The sequence below is a fragment of the Panthera tigris genome, chromosome B2 (assembly GCF_018350195.1).
Source record: "Panthera tigris isolate Pti1 chromosome B2, P.tigris_Pti1_mat1.1, whole genome shotgun sequence".
Taxonomy (NCBI): Eukaryota; Metazoa; Chordata; class Mammalia; order Carnivora; family Felidae; genus Panthera; species Panthera tigris.
In genome coordinates this window covers 74,955,474-74,980,899 of record NC_056664.1, presented here as the reverse complement: position 1 = coordinate 74,980,899, position 25,426 = coordinate 74,955,474, and the positions used below count along the sequence as shown (strand labels likewise).

General features: G+C 37.7%; 1 protein-coding gene across 5 annotated transcripts in view; it reads right to left on the bottom strand.

Moving 5' to 3' along the window:
• Positions 1-25,426, bottom strand: part of LOC102966675 (cytochrome b5 reductase 4) — a 93,203-nt gene that overhangs the window by 51,166 nt on the left and 16,611 nt on the right. For all 5 annotated transcript variants that reach the window (XM_042986750.1, XM_007090154.3, XM_042986752.1 and 2 more), the window contains exons 3-4: positions 12,626-12,726; positions 8,735-8,816 (exon numbers count right to left, since the gene is read on the bottom strand). In XM_042986750.1, the coding sequence (XP_042842684.1) occupies positions 8,735-8,816; positions 12,626-12,726 (183 nt within the window). The remainder of the gene's footprint in view (positions 1-8,734; positions 8,817-12,625; positions 12,727-25,426) is intronic.

Below are 25,426 nucleotides of genomic sequence, written 5' to 3'. Positions count from 1 at the left end.
TGCATTACTCTGATAAGAACCTCTGCTTTCTGGAGAGATCAGAGTAATTTTGAAAGCCAGCACTGCAGTTTACGCACTGCACTCTACTCTTCTGCGGTAAAAGGGTAGGTAAGGATTTTCAACTGTGGCCCCAATCTAGTTTACCTCTGTTGGGTGAAGCCACAGGAGGACCCCCACAATAAAGAAAGAAAAAAATCTGTTTTACCAGTATACTCATTTTTTAAATAAATATTTGATCAGGGTGCCTGCATGGCCCAGTCGGTCAAGCATCCAACTCTTGACTTCGGCCTAGGTCATGATCTCACAGCTTTTGGGTCTGAGCCTCACCTCAAGTTCTGCACTGAGAGCATGGAGCCTACTTGGGATTCTCTCTCTCCCCCTCTATCTCTGCCCTTCCCCTATGCACACGCTCTCTCTCAAAATAAATAAATAAATATTAAAAAAATAAATATTTGTTGGCCATCATCTTAATAAACACAGTGACATAATGTGAAAACATTTTGATAAAAAGTTAGGAAAATACGAATATATATTGTTTGCTTATGCACCCATAAATTTGGAAGGATTCATAAAAATTAGAATAACATGGTTACCTTTGTGTATACATGGGAGGGGAAACCAGTAGATGGGAGACCGAGGTATGAATCATGTGATATGCATTACTTACACATACTTGAATGCATTACACATACTTGAATCATGTGAATGCATTACTTATTCAAAAAAATTAAATAAATGGAATTAAAAATAAAATGTTGATACATTCTCTTGAACACACACAATATGATAAATGCTTTAAAAGAGGTATGTAGCATACCTAGAAGCATAGAATGGGATATCTCTAGTTGGAAGGAATTTGAAAGGACTCCATTGAGGAGGTAATATTTTAGCTACGTTTTGACAATATCCAGGCATTTGTCACCGAGGCCCTGAAGAAAAGCATCCTAGGAAGACAAATGCTGAGTATTTATATTTGAGCATTTAACATGTAGCTACATACCTCATCTTCTTATTTCCAAAGGTCAGTATCACGTAACCACCAGATATGAGCTCAGTCTTATTACCAGAGATCTTATCACCAAGACCAAAATGCAGCATTCTATATTCCCTTAACTACTCAGGCTTGCCAGAAGATGGCTCCCTGGCTCTCTACAATATGTTTAATAATCATTTTTTCTCTAGAAATTCTTCCATATTTCTAAATGGAACTCCTCATAACATAAATGAGGCTTAAGTCTTATTTTCGTTTCAAGTTACACACTAATTTCTCAAATCTTATAAAATTTAATGATTTCAATATTTCTAAACTATCTTTACCTTTTTACTTTCCTTTACTCATCTTTGTAATCATCTTCTGAATTACCTTTAAATTTTATACATCCCTTAAACTTCAAGGCTCAGAATTACCCCTCACCCTAGAAATAGTTTACTGGCAGAATTAAAATAAGTAATTAATAGTTGAAATACATACTCTGAAAAATTCCAGGGTTAAAGAGATTTTAAAGTACTAGAATGTGTAGGTACTCCTGGTCAGTTTTCTTCCTACTACTCATTTAACTAGTCACAGAATAAGCTGCATTTTTAGAAGTTTGTGGTTTCTCTGTAGGTAGGGTATACTTGATATTTTTTATTCAATCCCCCAATTTATGAGTTATTTTCCATTCTTGTCATATCCTCTTAGGGTTAACCACTCCTTCCTTATTTGGCATCACCTGCACATGAATATACACATGTTCAAAAATCATCTTTCCCTGAAAACAAAACAAATACTAACCTAAACCAAACACTGGTCAGTAGCACCCACAAAGCATGACACACTTCCTATTCAGGTTTGCACCTGCCCTTGACCAGGGACTTCTCACCCCCATTTTCAATGACCTCTCCCTTATATCTTTCTGGCAGGAATCACTCAGACAATGGACTGACAGCAGCAAAAGCAAATTAAGGCAGCCTGACTAACACAGCAAATTTACTCATCTGGTAAGGTCCATATCACCATAACACCTTGCTCTTTCTCTCCACTAGTTAAGCCTCGGCTGGCCTTGCTTTCCCCCTATCAGTTGGCACCTGAGCTTTTATTTTGCCCACCCACTGAGCCCATTTTACCGAAGAAACTGAAGCTCCTCGATGAGAGAACTTTGACTCTACGTCGAACTTCCAGCCAGCAGCCAGCCCATTCAATAGTTATTTGTCTTACATACGAGCTTCACATACATGTGCTGTGGATACTATCATTTTTAAGAATAGAAAACTAAAGTAGAGGGTCTCACTACTTCAGCACTAGTAACATTTTGGGCTGGACAATTCTTTGTTGTGGGAGTCTATCCTGTGCATGGTAGGCTATTCTGTGGCATCACTGCCCTCTCCTCTACACATTAGAATGCCAGGAGCACCTAGGTTAGTTGTGCCAACCAAAATGTTTCCAGACAGTGGCCCCTTGAGTAGCAAAATCAACCCCTGTTGAAAATCACTGGCATAAATTTAAAAAAATTATGCAAATGCGGGTAATTTTAATGAGTGATTCTTTACCTTACAAAAGGAAGCATTCATGAGTTCTATAAATGGCAAGATTCTCCAAATGAATAACTACAGCCTTGAAATAAGGTACATATACATAAAAACCTCAGTATCTTCACTTTTATTTTTATTCACTTATTGGGGTTTTTTCAAGTTTTTATTTAAATTCGAGTGAGTTAACATATAGCATCTTCACTTTTAAAGTAAAGGTGTTAAAACAGCTCTAAACCCTCTTCCACTTTTAAGTATTCTACTGATATGGTTCCAAGTGCTTTACAGTCAGTAACTGCTTGAGAGAATGGGTATGAAAACAAAAAACAAAGTATTAGAAACCATGATAAAGTGATGAGAAATTAGGAAGAGACACTTTAGGGTACCTGGATGGCTCAGTCAGTTAAGTGTCCACCTCTTGATTTCAGCTCAGTTCATGATTTCACAGTTCGTGAGTTTGAGCCCCCCTTTGGGCTCTGCACTGACAAGTGGGGGGCTTGCTTGGGATTCTCTCTCTCTCTCTCTCTCTCTCTCTCTCTCTCTCTCTGCGCCCCTCCCTGCTCACTCTCTCTCGAGCTAAAAAATAAACGAACTTAAGACAAATTAAAAAAAAAAAAAAACAGAGACATTTCTGACACTGCACTATGCCACTGGAAAATATGATTAGTATTTTTAAAATATGACTTACATTAAAATTTTTTAAAGTACACTTACTTTACTTACATTAAAATTTTTTAAGTATAAAAATAAAAGTGAAGATACTGAGGTTTTTATTTAAATGTACCTTATTTAAAGGCCATGGTTATTCAATTGGAGAATCCCTCCATTTATAGAACTCATAGATGCTTCCTTTTGTAAGGCAAAGAATCGACTCATTAAAGTTACCCACTTTAAAAAATTTGGTCTTCAACAGTGCTGCCCAGAAGAAATATAATGCAAGCCATAAGCATAATTTTAAATTTTCTAATGACCACATTAACAAAAAGTAACAGGTTAAATTAATTTTAGTAGTGTATTTTTACTAACCACAATAGATTCAGAATATTATCATTTCAATATGTAATCTATGTAAAATTTATGAGATATTTTACATTTTTTACAACGAAGTCTTAAAATGCAGTCTTTTACACTTTTAACACATCTCAGCTTGGACGAGGCACATCCTAGCATTCGACAGCCACATGTGGCATGCAGCTACAATAATGGCAGCTGAGAACTAAAACAGGGCGAGAAGCAAGAACATTTTTCATCTTTGCCAGAGAATGTAGTGTTCCACATAAATAAATAATCAAGAACCGAGGCTTAACTTTCCAAGGGAAGTTTCTCCTTTTATTCATTATTGATCTTTTTAAAGCACAATATAAATGGTAATGCTTTTCAAACAAAGGATTACAAAAAACACTGATTCTTTGCTTGATAAAGATCCACCAGTGTCATGTTTTATATTCTGGTGCAGTTAGCTTTGCTGTTTTCTTCCTACATACCTGTGCATTTCATCACCGCCATGCTAGAAACCACCAGATAAATTGAAAACTATCTTCCCAGAACTGCCCAGCTGTGGAGACGGCCATAAAATGGCAATTCTGGATTCCCCTGCTTTGGGGTCTGGCAGACCACCTCCTTAAAAGAGTGTGTGAGGGGGGCGCCTGGGTGGCTCAGTTGGTTAAGCGTCCGACTTCAGCTCAGGTCACGATCTCGCGGTATGTGAGTTCGAGCCCCGCGTTGGGCTCTGTGCTGACTGCTCAGAGCCTGGAGCCTGTTTCAGATTCTGTGTCTCCCTCTCTCTCTGACCCTCCCCCGTTCGTGCTGTCTCTCTCTGTCTCAAAAATAAATAACGTTAAAAAAAAAAATTAAAAAAAAAAAAAAAAGAGTGTGTGAGGGATCTGGTACTGAAAGAAGCCCATGCATTAAAATTCTCCTTCAGTGTAGCCCCTGGGTGCCCATCTCCCCCCCACAAATCCCCATGCCAACGACAGTCTCTTTCCCCCTACTCTTCTCACTTCATCTTTGTTTTCATTCTCTGCTCCTCCTTCAACTCTTTTCATCCTCTGTTCCCATTTCATCCAGAAGTTCCAACCGGAGAGTGAACACATGCTGCAGTTTGCCAGTCACAGTTTATCCCCTGTTGTCTCACCACGATTACTCACAGAGCCTCCCTGCCTGCTCAGAGCTGCCCCAGTTTGGACAATTACACAGTTACCCTGTTCTAATAATTTCTATCAATAAGGCCCAGCAGAGTTCAATGATCAATCCCTGCTCATACACGAAAGGCACAATTGGTACTTATGTTAAAATGGAACTTCACCTTAATTATCAGGAACATTCCTTATTTCTGACACATTAGATCTTTCTTTTTAGTTACTCTGTTCCTTTTACATGCTCTACTCCTGCTGGTTAGCCTGGAGTCCAAACTGTATCTTGAGTCTCTACTGTTAACAAAACAAAACAAATAACAAAAACGATCCACTTACTTGGAATCAACACCTTTCTGATTTGTAAAATTCTTGTCTTTGCTTCCTAATGCTTTTCAAGTTGTCTCATCACTCCCAGCTACTGGCCTCACCCTAGCAAAAACACTTACACTCCAAAAAGGCTTTAGAGTGAAACCTGGATTCACAGCCCTAATCTCACATGCTCCAGCAATAATAATAATACTTTCTTTTTTATGGAAACAGAACCATCTTTCAAGGTGAAACACTTCAGTCCATGCTGGTTTACACCTGATAACTGTAGGGACACACAAAGGAACAGAATGTAAGCAGCCTCAGTACCGCAGGGGTGGAGGGGTGAAGGTAGCTAGGACCGCGGCAACCACTTCTACCAGCTCTACTGCCCAACCCCCTGCAGCTTGTTAGGCGCTAGTGGTCAGAAAACATGCCTTTGCTTAATCCTCACAATAATGTTAGGATGTTTTCTTCTTAAATCCCATTTTATTGCTGAGGGAAAACTCTCAGATCTGTCAACTGGTACCAAAGAACATAACAGCTTATAAGTGGCAGAGATGTGCTCTGACCCCGTCAGCTTCATGAAATTTGTGCTTTCTATAGATCCTATGCTGCCTTAGTAATCAATATTTAAGGACAGTGACAGCTGAGGACAGTGTTAAAAAGGAATCTTTTAATTTATGAATACAAAATATCTGACTCCATATCTCATTCTGCGTAGGAAATGTGTTCATACCCCCCTGAGCTAGGTGGTGACGAGGAGAAAGAATACTCACCACAGTTTCCTTTTTTATGATTAGGATTCAGAAAGCCTGTCTTCTCGACCCTTCGAACCTCCTGATTTTGGTTTTGTGTGCTGTTTTAGTTTTTAATTTTTCCTTTTCAGTCTTACCTACCTGTATCTAATCCTCCTTGTTACTGAATGATTTTAGGTTGCCAGTTATTTTCTCTCAGCAGTTTTCAGATACTGTTCTATTGTTTTCTGGTTTCTACTGTTCTTCTGGTAAACAGGCTATGGCGGCTTATAAATTACACCTAGTAGCTTAGCTGTCAATTCACTAAGCACTGGTCTGTTACTAAATCTATCTCTCTCTGGCTGTTTCTGGATCTTCTCATTGTCTTCAGTGTTCTGCAGTTTTACTACAAAGAGTCCATGTGTGGATTTCTTTTTATTTTGTTTGGGATTTGCCAAACTTGCTGAATTTGAGGATTTATGACATTAGTTCTGGAACATTCTTAGCCACTATCCCTTCAAGATGTTGCCTCTTCCTCAGTCTCACTTCTACTTACTTCTGGAAATCTGATTACAAGTGTTGGATCCCCCACACCTCTTGCATATTTTTTTACCCCTTTGTTTCTCTGTGGTACATTCTGTATAATTTACGCTGCTCAATCTTGCCATTTGCTGAGCTCTTCTACTATGTCTAAACTCTTTGGCTACTTGTGCTATGTAATTTTTAAACTCACCACCTCTATTTTTCATTTCTAGAAATTTTCTCTTGTTTTTTAATTCAACACAATTAAATTTTAACAGTCTCTGTTAACAATTTTAACAGTCTCTTGTTTTTTACTCATGTTACTAATAGATTCTTATTGCCCTTAACATTTCAAATATAACTAGTTTTAGTCTGTATATGAATAATGAAGCCCTAAGGGTGAAATACTACTCTTGTTTCTTGCAGAAACAAGAAACAATGATTTGTTTCCTCATGTGTTGTCTAATTTTTTATTGGACACTAATAATTATCTGATGTGTACCTGTGGGAATTTTGAGGGCTTTTGGTCATAAGCGTGTTTCACGATTGAAAATGTGTATACACCTCTGACAAACAGCCTGGGAAACTACTAATGGGAGGCCATTTTATTTTTTGGTTTGAGGTTTCTGAGACCACATAGGTGGAATATACTTGAATTCCCAACTCTTATGTAGGCAGGGCTGCGGTTACAAATTCTCTGAGGAAATCTCTCTTTCCTCTCCCCTGTCACCTCATAAATAAGGTCAGGGCAGACAAAATAACCTGACATTCCCTTGTGTTGGACAGATTTTCTTCATGCTTTCCCATTTCACTCATTACACAGACCTTCAAGAGTCCAAGCCATAGGAAGGGATCTCGGTTCCAACTCCCTGCTTTTAGAGACCCACAATCTGGTCTTCCACCCACTGTGTGACCGTTAACATTCTGGCATGGCTCTTAATCTAGATGATACCCAGATCATCTAGATAAGTGCTAGAAGGAAACGGAGGCTTCAGAGCTAGCTTATCACCCTGGATTGCTGCCTGAACTTACCCTTTTTGTATGGGGAAATATCTGGAGATTTTGAACCAATCCGCTTATTTTAAATGGTGTTTATCATATTTGGTGAAGTATTTTGAGAGTCATCTGTCTTTCATTTCCAGAGAGGAAGAAAGAAACCAGAAAAGTCCTTTTTCTAACTTCACATCCCTTAGGGAATAAGAGCCTCAGGAACCCGCATACTTTCTGATACTACAGAAGAAGACATGACCATTAGTACCAGATTATGTAAATGAGATAAGGAACAGTCAGGATGAGGTAAAAGTAGTCATTCAGAAACTCGAATTAATACTGTGTCTCCTGCTGGCAGTGAATTAGTGAATTTAGGAGTCAGTTAAAAGGAGAAAGGAATTGTCTTAAAACGTAAACTGGTTTGGAAGAACTTCCAGACACTAAAAGTCACATTAGTGTGCTTTTGGTATACACACATACTGCTTATTTGTTTTGTAACAATGAGAAGAAAAAGAAATAATCCTTTTTGAGCATCTATTACACTCACGGTGAAAGGAACTTTACTCATGTTACTTCCTAGTCCTATGAATCACTGTACAGATGAAAACTGAGGGTCAGAGGTAGAAACTGGCCCAAAGACTGCACAGTCAATAGGCCGTGGAGCTAGGGTTCAAATCTGGGCATGCCTGTGCTATTTCCACACTGCTGACGGAGGCCTTGAATGACAAAATTCACTGAACTAATAAACAGAAGACTCAGGTCAGATAAGCCAATTTATTCTTAATTGAGTGTCAAAGTCAGGAGTTACGTAAAAGAAACGACTACTGTTCTATCCACAGTCAAGAATTAAGTGCAGCATTTCTGCTATTCCTGTTGTATGTCCAAAATTTTCAGAGGGTGCTCTTCTGAAAGAAGCTTAGGAGGCAAAGAGGTGATCTCCAACATCATACAGATTGTAGAGTCAGGTCAGAAGGTTAGGGTAGGGAATCGGGTTTATTTTAAAAGTAGTTTAAAATCAGAACACGGGTTTTCCATAATATAGGGGCAAGGAGGGGAATGTTCAAGGCAAATGGGAGACAAAGCTGGGAGGAAAAATTTCACTGTGTAACATCATAATTTCTGGGTTTTGAGTCATGTGACTATATTACATATTCAAAAAAATAAATTCTCAAAAACGAGTCTAAAATTCAACTTTAACCAAGTGTTCTAGCTAACCCATGTAACAACAGAATAAAAGACTAATAATGAAAACTAAATAAGAAGTAAATAGAGTCCATTCATTTCCATAATGCTCATTCCTCACACGTATGAATGTTCTCTCAAAACCTGTCAATATTCTAAGGTTAAGTCATTGCTTCATTCATTCATTCATTCATTCATTTATTCATTTAAAATCTTTACAGTGGCTGCACCAGGAGGCCGGTGAAAAATAAGAACAATATAGTGATTTATTTAAATCTATCTGTCGAAATCTAAGTAAAAAAAAGTATGTGCGTGTTACACATCACTGCCAGGTTAGCACTTGGCACAACTTACCTTTAGGAAGAGCAGGTTTAACTGCCATTCTGCCAACCAGGCATTCTTTCAGCATGGATTCATAATTGACCCAACGATGAACCTGGTGTGGGATGTAAATGACAGAGAAGCGACATGACTCTGACTCCATGAGATGCTCTAATTTTATTCGGAGCAAAACTAAACATACTTAGACTGCTCTGGAAAACTAAGCAGATTCAATTAGCCAGTAAGGGAGTGACAGGAAGGCAGCGTACCATGTTCTCCAAGTGCCGTGTACAGACCTTTCAGATACCCATGAGGTCTCAACTAGTTTCATAATAATACTAAGATGTTATTTGTCTTTTTCACCAGTGTTGACGCTTGCACTAATGTGGAAAAGGCAATGGTAGGTAAAACTGCTTGCATGCTGGCAAGTCAAGGCAGAGGTTTCAATCTTTATATTCTTCACCATCACATACCCATGGGGGCCGGGGGATTGGTTTCATTTAAGAATATGCTTTATGAAGTAGAAGAAACTATTAATTTTCTTAAATCTCAACGTCTGAGTAGAGGCCTTGCTTACATTCTGTGTAACAAAATGAGAAGTTCTCAAAAACGCTTCTGCTGCAAAGTAAGATCCTCACCTTGAAGGAAAATACCCAGGCAATTATTTGATTTGCAAACTGAACCGAGCTTTTGTCTCAGAAGACCATTTATATGTAAAAGAAAAAAAATGACTGATAAACAAACTGGTTTTTCAGACTTGGGTGTCTGACAGACATTTTCTTGAAAACGAACAGACTGAGATTGTCACGGCAAGGAAAACAACTGCCATTATTTGTTGCCTGACTCATCAGTGGGAATTAAATTTAAACACCCTCTGGAGGACACCTTCTCAATATACATTAAAAGCCTAAAAATATGCAGCTCTTTCACTGAGTAATTTGTGAATTTACCTGAGAAAATATTCACATACACACGAAGATGCAAATGCCAGGATATTCATCACAGCACTATTTATATTAGCAAAATATTGGAAACAACCTAGATGTCGAATTGTAAAAGACCAGTAAAAGAAAACTAATAAATTATTCAATAAAATAGTAGATAATCAGGAAAATAATCAGGTCAAATAATACTGATATGAGAATGCTTGTGTACACTCCTGAGTTAGTAAATATATACTAAAATAACAAATATGCAATATATGTATATAATTATAAAGGAGCCTCCATTTATTAATATAAATTAAAATTCCATATACCAAATATTTATGGAGCATCCAATGACATGTAAAGCATTATCCCTGGGGCTAGAGCATTGGGTAGAATTTTAACAGATAAATGAAGAAGAAGGATATCCAAGGAGGCAAAAGTATGAGGTATCCCAATCATGGAACGGGTGATTGGCTCAAAGCACTTCCATTTGCTCAAAGCCAAATGCATGTTGAGGATATTTACTTTAATACAGTCTTTTGAAGGCCTCAAAGGCCATGATAATGACTTTTGATTTATCCCATTGTCAATGGTGAGCATCAGAGAGCTGTAGAACAAGGTGCTAAGATGACTGTCTTTAAGAACACTAATCTAGCTGTCATGTTATTTACATTGGTACTGGAAAGTAAAGGGATCTGTACAGTGTTACAATGGTAGGGCCAGAGAAGGTGATAATGACTTGATCTAAGGCAGTGGGAAGAGAGAAAAGAATGTAATGTTTAAAAATTTTTTTTTTTTAACATTTATTCATTTTTGAGACAGAGAGAGACAGAGCATGAACGGGGGAGGGGCAGAGAGAGAGGGAGACACAGAATCGGAAGCAGACTCCAGGCTCTGGGCCATCAGCCCAGAGCCTGACGCGGGGCTCGAACTCACGGACCGCAAGATCGTGACCTGAGCTGAAGTCGGACGCTCAACCGACTGAGCCACCCAGGCGCCTCAAGAATGTAATGTTTAAAGACAGCATCATGGGATTTCGCTAGTGACCAGATAGTGGTGCACAATGAGAAAAGGCAAAAATTACTTAAGTGGCTTCAAGTCCCCATTACCAGAAAGAGGAAAACAGAGGGGGAATAAAAGGGAAGTAGATGGGTTGATATTATTTGAGAGCAAAATGAGTTGAAGTGCCAACAGGTTATCAAATTGCCCATCAAGCATCTGAAAATACACAACAAGAGGTCAGAAGCAGGATCTAAAGTAAAGACAAATCTGACAGAAAAAAGATTACTTAATATTCTTTGTACAACTCAAATACTAGTCCTGAATAAGTTCTCTAGTGTTTAAAGATATAAGAAGCTTCACCACAGAATCTAGAATATAAAGTTGTTTACTTCTGTGGTAAGTGAAAGTCTTAAATAAACATCACTGGTCCTATGAAAGCCAAGGGGAACGCAGCAATCTGGTAACTAACATAGTGTTTAAACTGCTAAAGAATTTAACACTATAGCAGTTCTTGTGACTTCTCCGAAACAATTTTGCTTAAGTAAGGTCCATATAACTTCACAACACTGAGGAATATAAATAGGACTAGATTTTACTGAGGAATCTTCTTGTGGAAGAGTATATTCAGCATCAAGAGGTTACAGAATAGATATAAGAAAAAAGTATGGCAGACAATTTTTCACACAAACGCTTCCAAACTTTCCTATTTGGCTTGCATTGAGAGACAATAACAACTACCAAATGACGATGAGAATTTGCCTTAAAACAGCAATAAGGGGGCACCTGGGTGGCTTAGCTGGTTAAGCATATGGCTCTCAGGTCATGATCCTGCAGTTTCACGAGTTGGAGCCAGCATTGGGCTCTGCGCTGACAGTGTGGAGCCTGCTTGGGATTTTCTCTCTATCTATCTCTCCCTCCCTTGCTCATGCTGTCTCTCTGTCTCTTTCTCTCTCAAAATAAGTAAAAATTAAAAGTTAAAAATTAAAAAAAAAAAAACCAGCAATAAGAACCTCCCAAGGAGAATGCTATTATGACCAATGGCCAAACATGACTTTTCTCCAACCCAGGAAGAACACTAATTGCAAATAGGATTCTGCTATTTAAGCAGATGCACATTAAGTACATTTAAATATAAAACAAACTATATTTCTGGCAACCTGGTCAAAAATTAAATCCTAAAATGGATGAAAAAGTAGAAGGAACAGAAATCAAATTATATTTGTTCAGAAGTCAACTCTAAAAATAACCCAATCTGACTCTGGTATCTGAAATGGTAAAATCCCAGTACTACAACGTGGATAACCATCACAAAATACAAAATAAAGTATATGTGAGACAAAAGCAAATTTCTGTTCTTCTCAAGATTGTTTCAAAATAACAGTTCACCCTATTGACAGCAGTAAACATAACTCTATGTAACTTTAAAATAGTATAAGAGCCAATGTTTGTTTTTAGTCAATGTAAGGGGAAAGATGACTAATTTAAATAAACGTCTTTTGAAATATACATTCAGAATCTCTGCTATCACTCTAGGAAAAATAAGTTTTCTATTCATTAATCATCTGATTTTCTACATGATAAGCAGATTCAGTACAGCAAGATAGGCCAATTATATAACAATTCCCAAATGAGAAAAAACTAAGGGCAGAGAAGCTAAGTGGCTTGTTCTTTTTTCCAATTGTTACTGTCGTCCATAAGCCAATCATCATCATAATCAAAATTAATAAAAACTGAGTAATCAGCTGCTAGCAGAGGAGACAGCAAGCACTTAAGAGGAGACTCCTGGATACAGATTTGAAACCATCTCTAAAATTATAGTAAAATAATTCAAAGGCAAATTAAACAGTTGTTACTCTCGAGCATCTTCCCAAATTTCAAAATTCAAGCCAATGCATATGAAATTTGTGCAACTATTTTTTTTCTACAACTATCACACTGCTAAATCTAAGAGAAGCCTCCCACTGTAATAGTATGATTAATTTCACCACCTTACCTGATCAAAAAGGTCAGTACCATCGGATCCTGCAGCTCTCATTAGTTCATCTTCTCCACCAGGATGATACTCCATATAAGGAGTGACATTATAAACAAACCCTGTATCAAAACAAGAGGAAATAATATCATAAAAAAACTTCTTAAAAATTATACAAACTAGAAATGTAAGTTTCAATAAATCTTTTCAAATACATCCTTTTTAACAAATTATTATTTCTAAGTATTAAAAACATAAACGGTGAAAGATTTCACCATACTCGCAAGCTAACAAGTTAGCCTGCCAGTTTCATGGGTCCTCGGCAGAAAACATCAGACACAGAGGACAGTTTAGTACTCACATCACTAGCAATAGCCACAATATCAGCATTTGCATGAGTTCCCTGAACCCCAATTCCTACAGACCTTTGGGAAGAGGGTCAGATCATACCTGTACACTCAATGTGCTGCATGACAAGAGGGGAAATTTGAGTTTAGGAAAGTGGAGTCTTTTATAACGAGCAGTAAGCACACGTGTCCTTCGTTCTGGAGGAAGACATTATCTTTATTGTAGCAAACAGTAGGCAAGTGGTCCTTTGCTCTAGAGTCACTAGCTCTACCTCTTGAAGTTGTTTACTATGCACACATCCTTGAAAAGACAGTCAGTACTTCTGCTCATAAGGCGTGCAGATAACCTGAAAACCCTATAGAAAATTGCCTCCTAAGACAAAGAAATAATCAAACGCTGTTTATAATTTTTAAAAGCTCTCTCTCTCTAATATTTCTACTTCATCATCCTCTACTGCCCTGATAGGAGAATCTGATGAAAAAGAATCAAGGTCTCATCCATGTGTCTGATCATCTCAGTGAACGCCAAGCAATCAAGGATGCCTGGGCCACTTAGGCATGCTCTGGGAAAACAAGCACAATTCTTTTCTGCGGTTGCCCAAGGAACAAAGATTATTGTTTAGATCTTAATAAACCCTTTATCTTCCCAGAGTATTTATTTCATCTGTTCATACATTTAAATGTATGGTTATAATTAAAAAAAAAAAGAACAGGAAACAACAAAGGAGGAGTTGCTTTGTTCTCAAAGCAAGAAGGCTAGGAGTTGCTAGCCTTCTCAAAGAAATGAGTTGCTTTTTAGTCCTTTACTTGAAAACTACAGAGTAGACAAATCCAGCCCTGAAGACACCTCAAGGGTGCCATGAGAACAAGTGGTTTTCTTCTATCCAGGACATTTCCCTCTCTATGCTATGACTTCCATGAATTTAAATCACCTCAGATAACTTAAAATGTTCATCTACAGAATAATCTTGGGAGGGAAGAAGCGATTGGGTTTCGGACCCAAAAAGGCACTGTAGTTTTTCCACAAGTTTAATTTTAGAGAATAACCAACTAGGTAGATTTCTTTATAAAACTGCTTAAAAAGCAATTTAGGCAACAAAAAGAAGTAAATTCACAAAATCTTTCAGCAGTCCTCCAAATAAGTCTGAGGAAAAAAAAAAAAAAAAGCAACTAGTGGAGTTTCCCCCTTCCTTCTTCCCTATCCATCTTCTCCACCAAATTTGGAAGGATTTTTTCCTATTGTTTAGTGCTTCGAAATCTATAGTCCACAAATGCCAGAGATAATGATTAGGATCAGAATTATTCCCAATTGATTTTTTAAAGACAGAATGCCTTCCAGACAAAAGAATCCCAAACTTCCCCTGTAACCAAACCTTGACTAGAGTTTCTCAAGAACATGAGACTTAGAACACATGATCACGCACCGTCTTTGATGGAATCTCATTACCTGTCAGTAACCAGCATAAAGACAAACAGGCAGGCAGCCCTGCCAGCTATTCAGAATCAGCATAGAAAGGCTAAAACAGGGGCACCTGGGTGGCTCAGTCGGTTGAGCATCCGACTTCAGCTCAGGTCACGATCTCGCGGTCCGTGAGTTCGAGCCCCGCGTCGGGCTCTGGGCTGATGGCTCAGAGCCTGGAGCCTGCTTCCGATTCTGTGTCTCCCTCTCTCTCTGGCCCTCCCCCATTCATGCTCTGTCTCTCTCTGTCTCAAAAATAAATAAACGTAAAAAAAAAAAAATTTAAAAAAAGAAAGGCTAAAACACCCCACACAAGTTCTCTTCAGCCTCCTGACCCTTTAGACTGACCTTCAGCCTCTCTCATCAACTCATTCTGGACCTGAACGACTCCCCATGCTCTTCAAATGGACAAGACCAGGAATGCCTAGACAATCCCTCACTATAAGGAATTGAGACTTAATGTCTCGGCCCAAGAAATGTTAGATCCAACCACACTTGGCTCATGATTTGTTAATTATGACACATAAACCTAGCTCCAAAAATGCAAATGATGTTTTTCGTCTGGTGCCGAGGCTCACTCTTCTTTTTCTTCCTCTATTTTATGTCCTTCCCTTTTCCTTTTCCTTTTCAAAAGCATTCCTGAAAACTAAAACTTGAATGTGGCAGAAGAAAACAAATGCAAAGAACCGAACCTTATGCTCTCCTTCTGTGCTTCACTGTATTGTTTGTACTATATATGCTTTTTAAAAAACAAGCCTCTAGCTTCCTATATCCTTACTACCTGGTTTTTAGAAACTAATTTTGCAACTTTCTAAATTTTGCAACGACACAACTTCTTCCTACAGCTTTAGTTGCTCAAGTATGGCAGATGTATACAACCAATTGCCTATTAAACAGATAGTATTTGGGGGACCACAGACATAATCTCAACTTTATGCTAGGCTATTAATAAATTCTGCAAAACCTAAATCCTAATAATGACATTAAGAACAAAAATAGGCAGGAAGAGATTCATAAAACACCAATCCTGAATGGTACAAAATTGCTGTGGCCAAGATCCTCTGGTTACAGTCCAATTGGTGCTGCACTACTTGGGTCATCATTGGTGCTCATCTACTTGGGTCACCTTCAGTTGCAGGGGAAGATTTAAGGAGAGTATCTATTGACTTTATTGATGAGTTGATCTATCCATCCACTCATCCACCCATCTACCCATCCATCCATCCATCCATCCATCTTATCTATCCGTTCCCTCCTTTGTACTGCTTTTTTTTTCTGGATTTTGTTTTATAAATTCTAACCAGGGACAGATTGCCTGACTACTGTTAATAAAAGCAAGTTAATTTCACAATATATACACATACAAATCATAATACTGTACATCATAAACTTAAAAAGTGCTATATGTCAATTATATCTCAATGTAAGGGAAAAAATATAGATAAAAAAGAACAACTTATTAAAAATTAAAATTAAAATGCAACAGTTTTATTAGGAACATATGCTCTAATGTTTAAATACATCACCTTTTAAATGCCCAAGCAATATTCAGGGGTACATTTTTAGCTAACTCATCCTAGCAGAGTTGCCGTGCAATCGAAAACATGCACTCAGAACAATGGCTACACTAAGTTCTTTAGGCAATGTACTGGTAGTACCTGTGCCAATATTTTCGCAGTAAACTATCTCTTTTGTGTTAATAGGTCTGGAACTCTGAGCTCTCAACTAAGTTCTTAGAATAAAAATTACGCACTTTAAAATGACCAGTTAGTGCTTTGCATCCTCAGAAACTTACACTACTTGGGGTTCTCTCTCTCCCTCACTCTCTGCCCCTCTCCAGCTTATGCTTGCACACACACTCTCTCTCAAAATAAATAAATTTTAAAAACATAGAAATACTGCATAATACTTGGCATGTACGTGATAGGCAGTAAATAAATTTTTGTTGGATGAATACCATGTGGGGCTTTAAAGTTAAATCTATGTTTGAATTTTAAACAAAGATTAATTTTAAATCTGACTACAAAAATACCACTTTTACTTACAGCGGTAGTTCTCAAATTTGGGGACTTGAAGATCTCTTCACTCTTTAAAAAATTGAGGACCCCCGAAGGAGCTTTTGTTTATGATGGTTATATCTATTGATGTTTTTACCTTTCATAAGTGAAAATTAGGAAATTTAAAAAGGCAGGTCTTTCTGCCCACGGGTCCTGTCCCTGTTCTTTAATAAAACAACGAAAGAAGGAAAGAGAAAAAGACAAAGAGAAAAAGAAAAGAAAGAAAGAAATTTAAAGAATATTTTAAAATTAAAAATAAAAACAATAAGCTCACTATGTGTTATCCCAAATAATAGGTATTTTTATGAAAAATAACTATATTTAAAAAAAAAAAACCTAGAGAAGTGCCATTGTTTTAAATTTTGGCACGTATCTTTAAAGTGTGGCTTAATAGTTGACACCTGTATTCTCATGTCACCTTCTGCACCTAATCTTATATACCTGTGAAAGAAGTATTTTTTTTAAAAGGCAGATAACAGTATTACTACAAAGAATTTTTGGCCTTGGACCACCCACCAAAAGAGTTTTGAGCTCCATCAGGAACCCCTGGATCATGCTTTGAGACTCTCTGACATAAAATAGAACAAAGAAAAAATGACAAATTATTAGTGGGTGTGTGGCCTGAACCATGGGGATGCAGTTCACTCCTTACTGGTGAGCTTTTAGGGTTCACATATGGTTACATAACCTGAAAAAGTATGGGAGCCTCATCTGGGAGATAGATTAATAGGTATAAATGTCACTTGAGTCTCACACCGTGGTGTCTGCTATAGAGCTGGCACTGAGAATAAGTTGAGGCTTGCTGCAATCCAGTTGTGAGTTCACTTATCTGAGATATGTGATTCAGGTTCTGTAGGTGGGAAATGGCTTTTTCTACCTATGGGAAGTTGGAGTGGTAACTGAAAAAGAGTGCTCCGAAAGAAGTTTCACACAATGTTGCCGAGAATGGAACACGTCTGGCAGTTCCTCAAAAGGTTAAAAATAGACTGTATGTGATCCAGATTTATTCCTAGGTGGATACTCAAAAGAAAGAAAAATATATGCTCATGCAAAAACGTGTACATGAATGTTCATAGCAACATACTTCACAATAACTTAAATGTCAATGAGCTGATGAACAGATAAAGAAAGTATATCATATCCATATGTGGAGTAATATTCAGCCAGAAAAAAGACTGAAGTATTGACACATGCTACAACATGGATGAACCCTGAAAATAGTATACTAAGTGAAAGAAGGCAAACACAAAAGACCATATATTTCATGCTTTCATTTAAATGAAATGTCCCAAATTTGCAAGTCTCAAGAGACAGAAAGGACATTAGTGGTTACCTAGAGCTGGGGAGGATAGCTAAAGAATGTTTCTGCATATTGCTAAACCATAGCATCTGCGGTCAGTGACCGCTATATAGGGACTCAGATTCTTCACAACATCAGTATCAAAAACTCAAAGGTGATTTCTCCTTTTCAAAAAACTAATGAGTCTCCTTTTGTTTGCTTGTTTCTTTTTAATACTTTTTAAGTTCAGATCATGTGACCGGTGTTACTAGTGTCTCTTTTACTTGGCTGCTAGGAAGTTCAGGACTACATTTAATGCTCAATCACAGTAATACTGTTAGCTAGGTTAGGCAACTGGTATATTTTCTTTTCTTTTATGTTTTATTGTGGGTTTTTAAAATTCTTACACATAAAGTTAAACATTGTGTTGCACGATGCCTTAGTCTTTAGCAGTAACAGTTAGGGTTTAAATTACAACAAATATAAAAAGTATATGTGAAAAAACGAGGGGCATTTATCAAGATGGAGAAGAGTTCTTTCTGTGTAAAATGGCAACATTAGTTTTTAGGTATAAAAATGATACTGAACTTTGAACTCAAACCTTTAAATAAGCAGTGAGCTCCGAGACACTGGTACTATTTAAGTACATGATGGATGATGGTCTGTAGATCTTATAGAGGTTAAGTCCTGTACTAATGAGAAATCAGACTAAAAACTGACTTTAGAGTTTTCCCAGTTTTTTTTCCTTTATTATTTTTTTTAACGTTTATTTATTTTTGAGACAGAGAGAGACAGAGCATGAACGGGGGAGGGCCAGAGAGAGAGGGAGACACAGAATCGGAAGCAGGCTCCAGGCTCTGAGCCATCAGCCCAGAGCCCGATGCGGAGCTCGAACTCACGGACCGCGAGATCGTGACCTGAGCTGAAGTCGGACGCTCAACCGACTGAGCCACCCAGGCGCCCCGAGTTTTCCCAGTTTTAAGACATAGGGCTCAATCCCACGAACCGCGAGATCATGACCTAAACTGAAATCAAGAGTTGGTCACTTAATCAACTCAGCCACTTAGGAGCCCCTGTAGTATTTCTATTTATTTCACTATTCACCACAGTTCATTTTGTTGGCTCTAAAATAAATGAAGGGCTCTAAAGGAAACATGTTTACTGGGTTAACACAGTAAAATCATAGCTTATTTCACAGTATTCAAATGCAGATCCAGTTTTGCAAGTGAAACTGTGACTACTTTGCCATCTTGTGTTCAATAAAGAAATAGCACATTATTTTTATTTTACATCTACTGATATTTATCTAGTTTCTCCTAGCAACTGCTGAGAGAGGGTGTTAAAATATGCAACAATGATTGTGGATTTTAAGTCTATCTTTCAATACTATTAATGTTTGTCTCATGTATTTTGAAACTTTGTTACAAGGCATAAACAGTCTTCCTAATGAACTGACTCTATCTCTAGTAAGATTTCTTGTCTTTGTCTGGTTATATCTTTTATCTAATTTTAATATAGTCCAATCTTATTATACTTACTATCTAGACAGTATATGTTTTTCTAAGCATTTACTTTCAACCTTTCTGTCTCCTTATATTTAAAATGTATCCCTTATACAGAGCACCTGAACAGACATTTCTACAAAGAGATACAAATGGTCACCAGGCACATGAAAACATGCTCAACATCATTCATCATCAAAAAAATGCAGATCAATCCACAATGAGATATCACCTCGTATCTGTCAGAATGAGTAAAATCAAAAACATGAGAAATAACAAGTGTTGGCAAGGATGTGGAGAAAAAGGAACCCTCACGTACGGGCACTAGGAAATCAAATTGGTGCAGCCACTGTGGAAAACAGTATGAGGTTCATCAAAATAATTAAAAATAGAAATACTGTAGAATCTATAATTCCACTACTGGGTATTTATCCAAAGAAAACAAAGACACTAATTTGAAAAGATACATGCACCCTTATGTTTATTACAGCATTATTTACAATGGCCAAGATATGAAAGCAACCCAAGAGTCCATTGATTGATGAATGGATAAAGATGTGGTATATTATACACACAGTGGTATATTGGTCAGCCATAAAAAAAGAATGAGGTCTTGCCATTTGCAATAAACGAATGAACCTAGAAGGATTACGCAAGTGAAATAAGTCAGACAGACAAATACCATATGATTTCACTCGTAAGTGGAATGTAAGAAACAAAACAAATGAACAAAGAAAAAAAGAGACAAAAAAAGTGACTCTTAAATACAGAGAAAAAAAACTAGTGGTCGCCAGAGAGGAGACGGGTTGGGGGATGGGTGAAATACACGGAGGGGATTAAGAGTGCACATATAGTAATGAGCACTGAGTAATGTATAGAATTGTTGAATCATTATACTATACACCTGAAACTAATATAACACTGTGTGTTAATTATACTTCAATAAAAAAAGAAAAAAAAAAGGAAAGGAATTGACCTAAGGTACTTTGGAAACCAATGTTTTGACTGGGAATGTAAAACTAAAGACAAAATTATACAAAACACTAAAATAAACAAACCAACAAAGTGTATCCCTTATAGCCGTCATGTAGTTAGGTCTTGACACACACAAACACACAATCCCTTTCAATTCAAATAACTGGTCCATTTATACCTGATTATTGATGTGGCTGAATTCAGAGCTACCATTTTATCAGTCTTCATTCTTATTCTCAAATTTTCTTTTTTTTCTTCCAAGTTTTCTGCGTGTGTCTCTGTTCCTCTTTCCCTGCCTTCTTTTGGGTTAACAAAGTATTTTTTAGAATTTCATTTTATCTACTGACTTTTTAGTTATACCTCTTCACATTATTTTTTAAGTGATTGTTCTAGGGATATACAGTATATGTCCTTAACTATAACCAATTCACTTGAGTTAATACTGTACCCCTTTTTACATTTAATATAAAAACCATTTACCACTCTCCATTCCCTATACTTTGTGCAACCCCTCAGTAGAATCTTATAATTTTTGCTTTAAACATTAGTTACCTTTTTTTAACAGGTAAGAGGGGGAAAAAGTAATTTTTTCCTCTTTATTCACATATTTACCATTTCCTAAAGATCTGAGCTTACATCTGGTATCATTACCCTTCAACCTGATGAACTTCCTGTCAAACTCCTTACGGTGTAGGTCAGCTAGTGCTGAATTCTCAGTTTTTGCTTATCTGAAAAAGTCTTTATTTCCTTTTTCTCTTTAAGGAATTCTGTAACTTCAAAGATACAGAATTCAGGGCTGATGTTGTAGGTTTTTTTCCTTCAACAAATCATTTTTATTGTTTCCGTGTGTGTGTGTGTGTGTGTGTGTGTGTGTGTGTCTGACTGTTGTCAAGATTTTCTCTTTATTTTTGGCTTTTAGCAGTTTGAGTATAATATGCCTCTATGTAATATGGTTTGTATTGATTATGCTTGGATCTGCTAAGCTTCTAAATTGACAACTTCATGTGTTTCACCAAATTTGGGAAATTTCTGGCCACCATGTTTTCAAATATTTTTCTGCCCCATTCTCCTTTTCCTCTCCTTCTAGAACTACGACTACACATATACTAGACATTTTTATTTTGTCCTGTAGGTCCCTGAGCCTTTGTTCAAATTCTTTCTAATCATTTTCCTCTCTGTTTTTTCAGATTATATAACTTCTGTTAATCTATCTGCAAGTTTACTAAATCTTACTTCTGTTACCTCTAATCTGCTATTAAGCCCATTTAGTAAAAATTTTTATTTCATGTATTATATTTTTCAATGCTAAATTTCCACGTCTTTATAGTTTCTTTTTCTCGGCTGAGATTTCCTATTTGTTCATTCATTATATACATGCATTCCTTTATTTTCATGAGTATAGTTATAATAGGTGCCTTAAAATCCTTTTGAATCCTTTTAAATTTAACATCTGGATCATCTCAGAGTCACTCTCTGATAATTGCCTTTTCTCTTCAGCATGTCTGCAAATTTTGAATTATATTCCGGCCATTGTAAATAATATGTTGCAGAAACTCTAAATTCTGTTACCTTCCTCCAAAGAGAATGATTATTTTAGTACGCAATTTATTGGACTCAAACCCCAAAACTCTGTTTCCCCTCTGTGGGAATGAAAACTGAAACTTCTATTCGGTGCTTTTAGCCTTACTGGAACAGTCAGAGTCTGTCTATGCAAGATTTAGACAGTTTATATTCATCTCTAGATTTCTCTTTTTCTGGATTTTCTCCCTCACTTTCCAGTTGTTCCAGATGCCCCAAACTCTGTCATCTAGTTCTTCAAGCCAGTACGACTGGGAGTCTCCCCTGAGTTTTAGTCATCCTTACAGTACCAAGCTGGGCATGACTTCAAGTTAAATACCATCCAAAATGGGAAACTCACCCAGTAGTTCCTTCTTCTAAATACAGATAACTCCTAACCTCTAGTTTCTGTCTGTTTTGGTTGTTTGCCAGTTTCTTTAGATAGTTATTTTTAAAAAATATTTTGTCTTGAGCTTATAGTTGGTGTTTGCTGAAGTGTTAGTCCAATAGGAGACAATTAGCTATAACCTAAAACTCAACCCTGCATATTATTTTAGAAAACTAGGTAATGATACCTTGCTAATTTCAACAGAGAAAAATGGAAAAGAAATTTATGAAAGACAAATGGATTTCATAACAACTTAAAGTAAACGTGGCCTTGGTATATAAGAACAGTAACTAGAAACTAGGCTTACAAGATGGTGGATAGTAATTCAAGATTTGAAAGCATTTCAAGATTGAAAGCATTCATTTGTCTCCCACACTCCTGAGAAGTTTCTAAAATGACAGTGAAGGACAAATAACACATAAAGCCATAAAGACACAGAAATCAGAAGAGGAGATGACAGTAATAACGTTTTGGAAGCCTGAAAGCCAAATGCATGAGTGACAACATACTTAGCAGCATGAAGAAAGGTAAAAATAAAGCTTGTATAAGTTGGAGGGGAACCTATAAAAAGCCAATGTGTGCAAAATAACCCCCCAAAACTGCAAGACTCAGAGATTCCAGGCCCTTCTGAAGTCAGGGTGCATGAAGGTCTCAAAATTCAATATAAGAAGCAACATAAGCCTTAAATCCCCTCCCCCATCCTACACAACCGAGCGACCAGCCCCTCCCCAACCCTGCAAGAAGTGCAATTTACTCTCTAGAGAGGATGAACCAGAGAAACACTTACTGAAGGAAACACACTTGGGACTGGAGGAGAGGTCAGAACTAAAAACCTGAAGCAAAGTTTACATGTCAAAACATTAAGATCCACCTCCTACCACCACCATCCCAGCAGCTCCCATTTCCCACAGAGCCCTCAGAATACTTATTTACAGATGAGGAGGAGGATTCTACCCCTAAAGACTTGCATACAGGAGGCTGGGGACACCCGCCAGTGCAGCAATTCATAGAAAAGTTCTGTCCACACACAGAGAGCTTCCATTTAGCTCTGTTTCATCACTCTCGACATAAAAGGACAAACATTTGAAAAAAGCCTCTAAAATTAAGGTTGGTTTCTAAACAACTTAAATTGTCAACCTGTGGTGCAGTTTTAAAAAGGAAAAGAAAGATGAAAAATGGGACCAGCACTACTTTACAGAACCTAGAGAAAAGTTAAGTAACAACTGTCCGGAATACAACTTGGAGCTTCTAATTCCACCAAACAACTTCAATGATGGTAATTCAATCTACAAAAAAGCTAAGAGAGTCTGACCTGAATGCCTCAGTTTGCATGAGAAAATTTAAATAGAATGTGAAAAAGGCCTCTATGCACTTCAGAAGGTCAACAGGGCATAATTATCAAAGATCATCTCTTGTGGCATTAGTATAAGGAAAAACGACCCTGATATTTATCTAAAAGGAAATTAATCAGCAAAAGCATTAAAAATTAACCAATGGTCTGAGCAATCGGTTATAGTCTAAATATTTTGAAAACAATTCACAAACCTCTCCTAGGGAGAACAATGAGCAAACATCATTAGCAAGAGCCACATGTACTATCTACTTAAGCTGGATTTAAAGTTTACATCCATATTAAGCAAGACACCCTCTCTCTAAAAGATGGGTTTTCCCTATTCCATGGGATCATTTCCCTGCCTGCCCATGCTTTAGTTCTACCAGTGATAGCTACCAGCACTCAACTGACTTGCTATTAATTACTTGGGAAAAAAAAAAAGAAGAAAATATGTCCTTGTGCTTTGGATTATTTTTTATTTTCTAAAGTAAGTCAGCTGCAAAGATTACCTAAGATATAATGACAACATTCAGAAGAGAAAGCCACAAGAAAAATTTGTTCCTACTCTTAACAAAAAGAAAAAGCCAGACAATCCAGAAAAACCACACGTTTTTGAGCCCATCAGGGAGGTGAGGTCATAAGTCAACCATTTATCTAAAATCCAGAGTGACGAGCCCCTCAGAGGAGATGGGACACAAGAATTGTTTCATCTTTGACAAAGCACAGAAAAAAGAGATGTTGCTATAAAACAACTGAAATTTTAACAAAATGCTTAAGGGTCAAATGTGCACTGATGCCAATTTAGAATCTGAGGGCCTCAGACACAGAAAATCCTGTACCCACTCACAAAGTTCTTCTTCATAGTCTCCCACCCCCTGAGATGCTCCTGAGAACCAGCATGAGCAGAGCTGAGAAAGGGATATTGCTGGTACCGGTGTGTAGTGCCTGCTCTAAGATTTGAGGGTAGAGCAGAAGTGCCAAGAAAAGTCCGTCTACACTTTCGGATGGCATGAATACAAGGTGGTTATCAGCTACTGGTGGGGCAGAAGTGAGAAATTCACCCATGCCTCAGACTGAATCCTGACACGCAGCAAAAGTTGCCTGTTGCTGGGAAGGTACAGTAAAGTCTCTCACCTTCGAGTCCCTGTATTGATACCAAGCAAAAGTTAGCTGCTGCTGGAAAGGGAAGAAAACACAGCTCCTCTTTTATTCTGGTCCAACACCAGGCAAATGCAAGATAAACACTGGAGAAGGGACAGAAAGCCCACTCGTGCCCAGATTCTGTGCCAATACAAAATAGAGGTCTTCTAGCACTGGAAGGAAGACAGGGAAATTGCTCCCAGCCTACACCCTCTGCCCTGCCCTCCTCCTTCTCTACAGATACAAGGCAAAGCTCAGCTGTCAGGAAGGGGGTGGGGGAGAGGCAGAAAACCTCTGCTTTCTAGATCCTGCACTGAGTATAAGGCAGAGGGCATCTCCACTGGGGAAGTGACAGAAGCACTGGAAAAGTTCAGCCTCTGGGGCAGGTGCACAGGACCTGCCTAAGACTGAGGCTAAAACAGGGAAATTGCAAAACCCCTTCTGTCTCCACCACAAGTCTTGCACCAAGTAACAAGCAAGGGAAGTCCCGCGAATGGGAGAGGGGCAAGAGCATGGAAGGAGACCCTATATGGGTATGTAAGGCAAGCGGTCTGCTAAGAGCGGAACAGGAACAATGAGAAAACCCTCCAATGCTGCAGGCTGCACACTAAAAACAAGTTAGCAGTAACTCACTGTTGGAGGAATTTGAAGTCTGTGGTATACTGATGGTAACACTAGCAACAATAAACCCCCAAACCGGCTCAACTACTACCTAGACTGACTCGATCTAATTCTCTGCCAGTAAAAGCGCACCTGTTTCTAAGGGTAAATACCTTGGGTTTCTA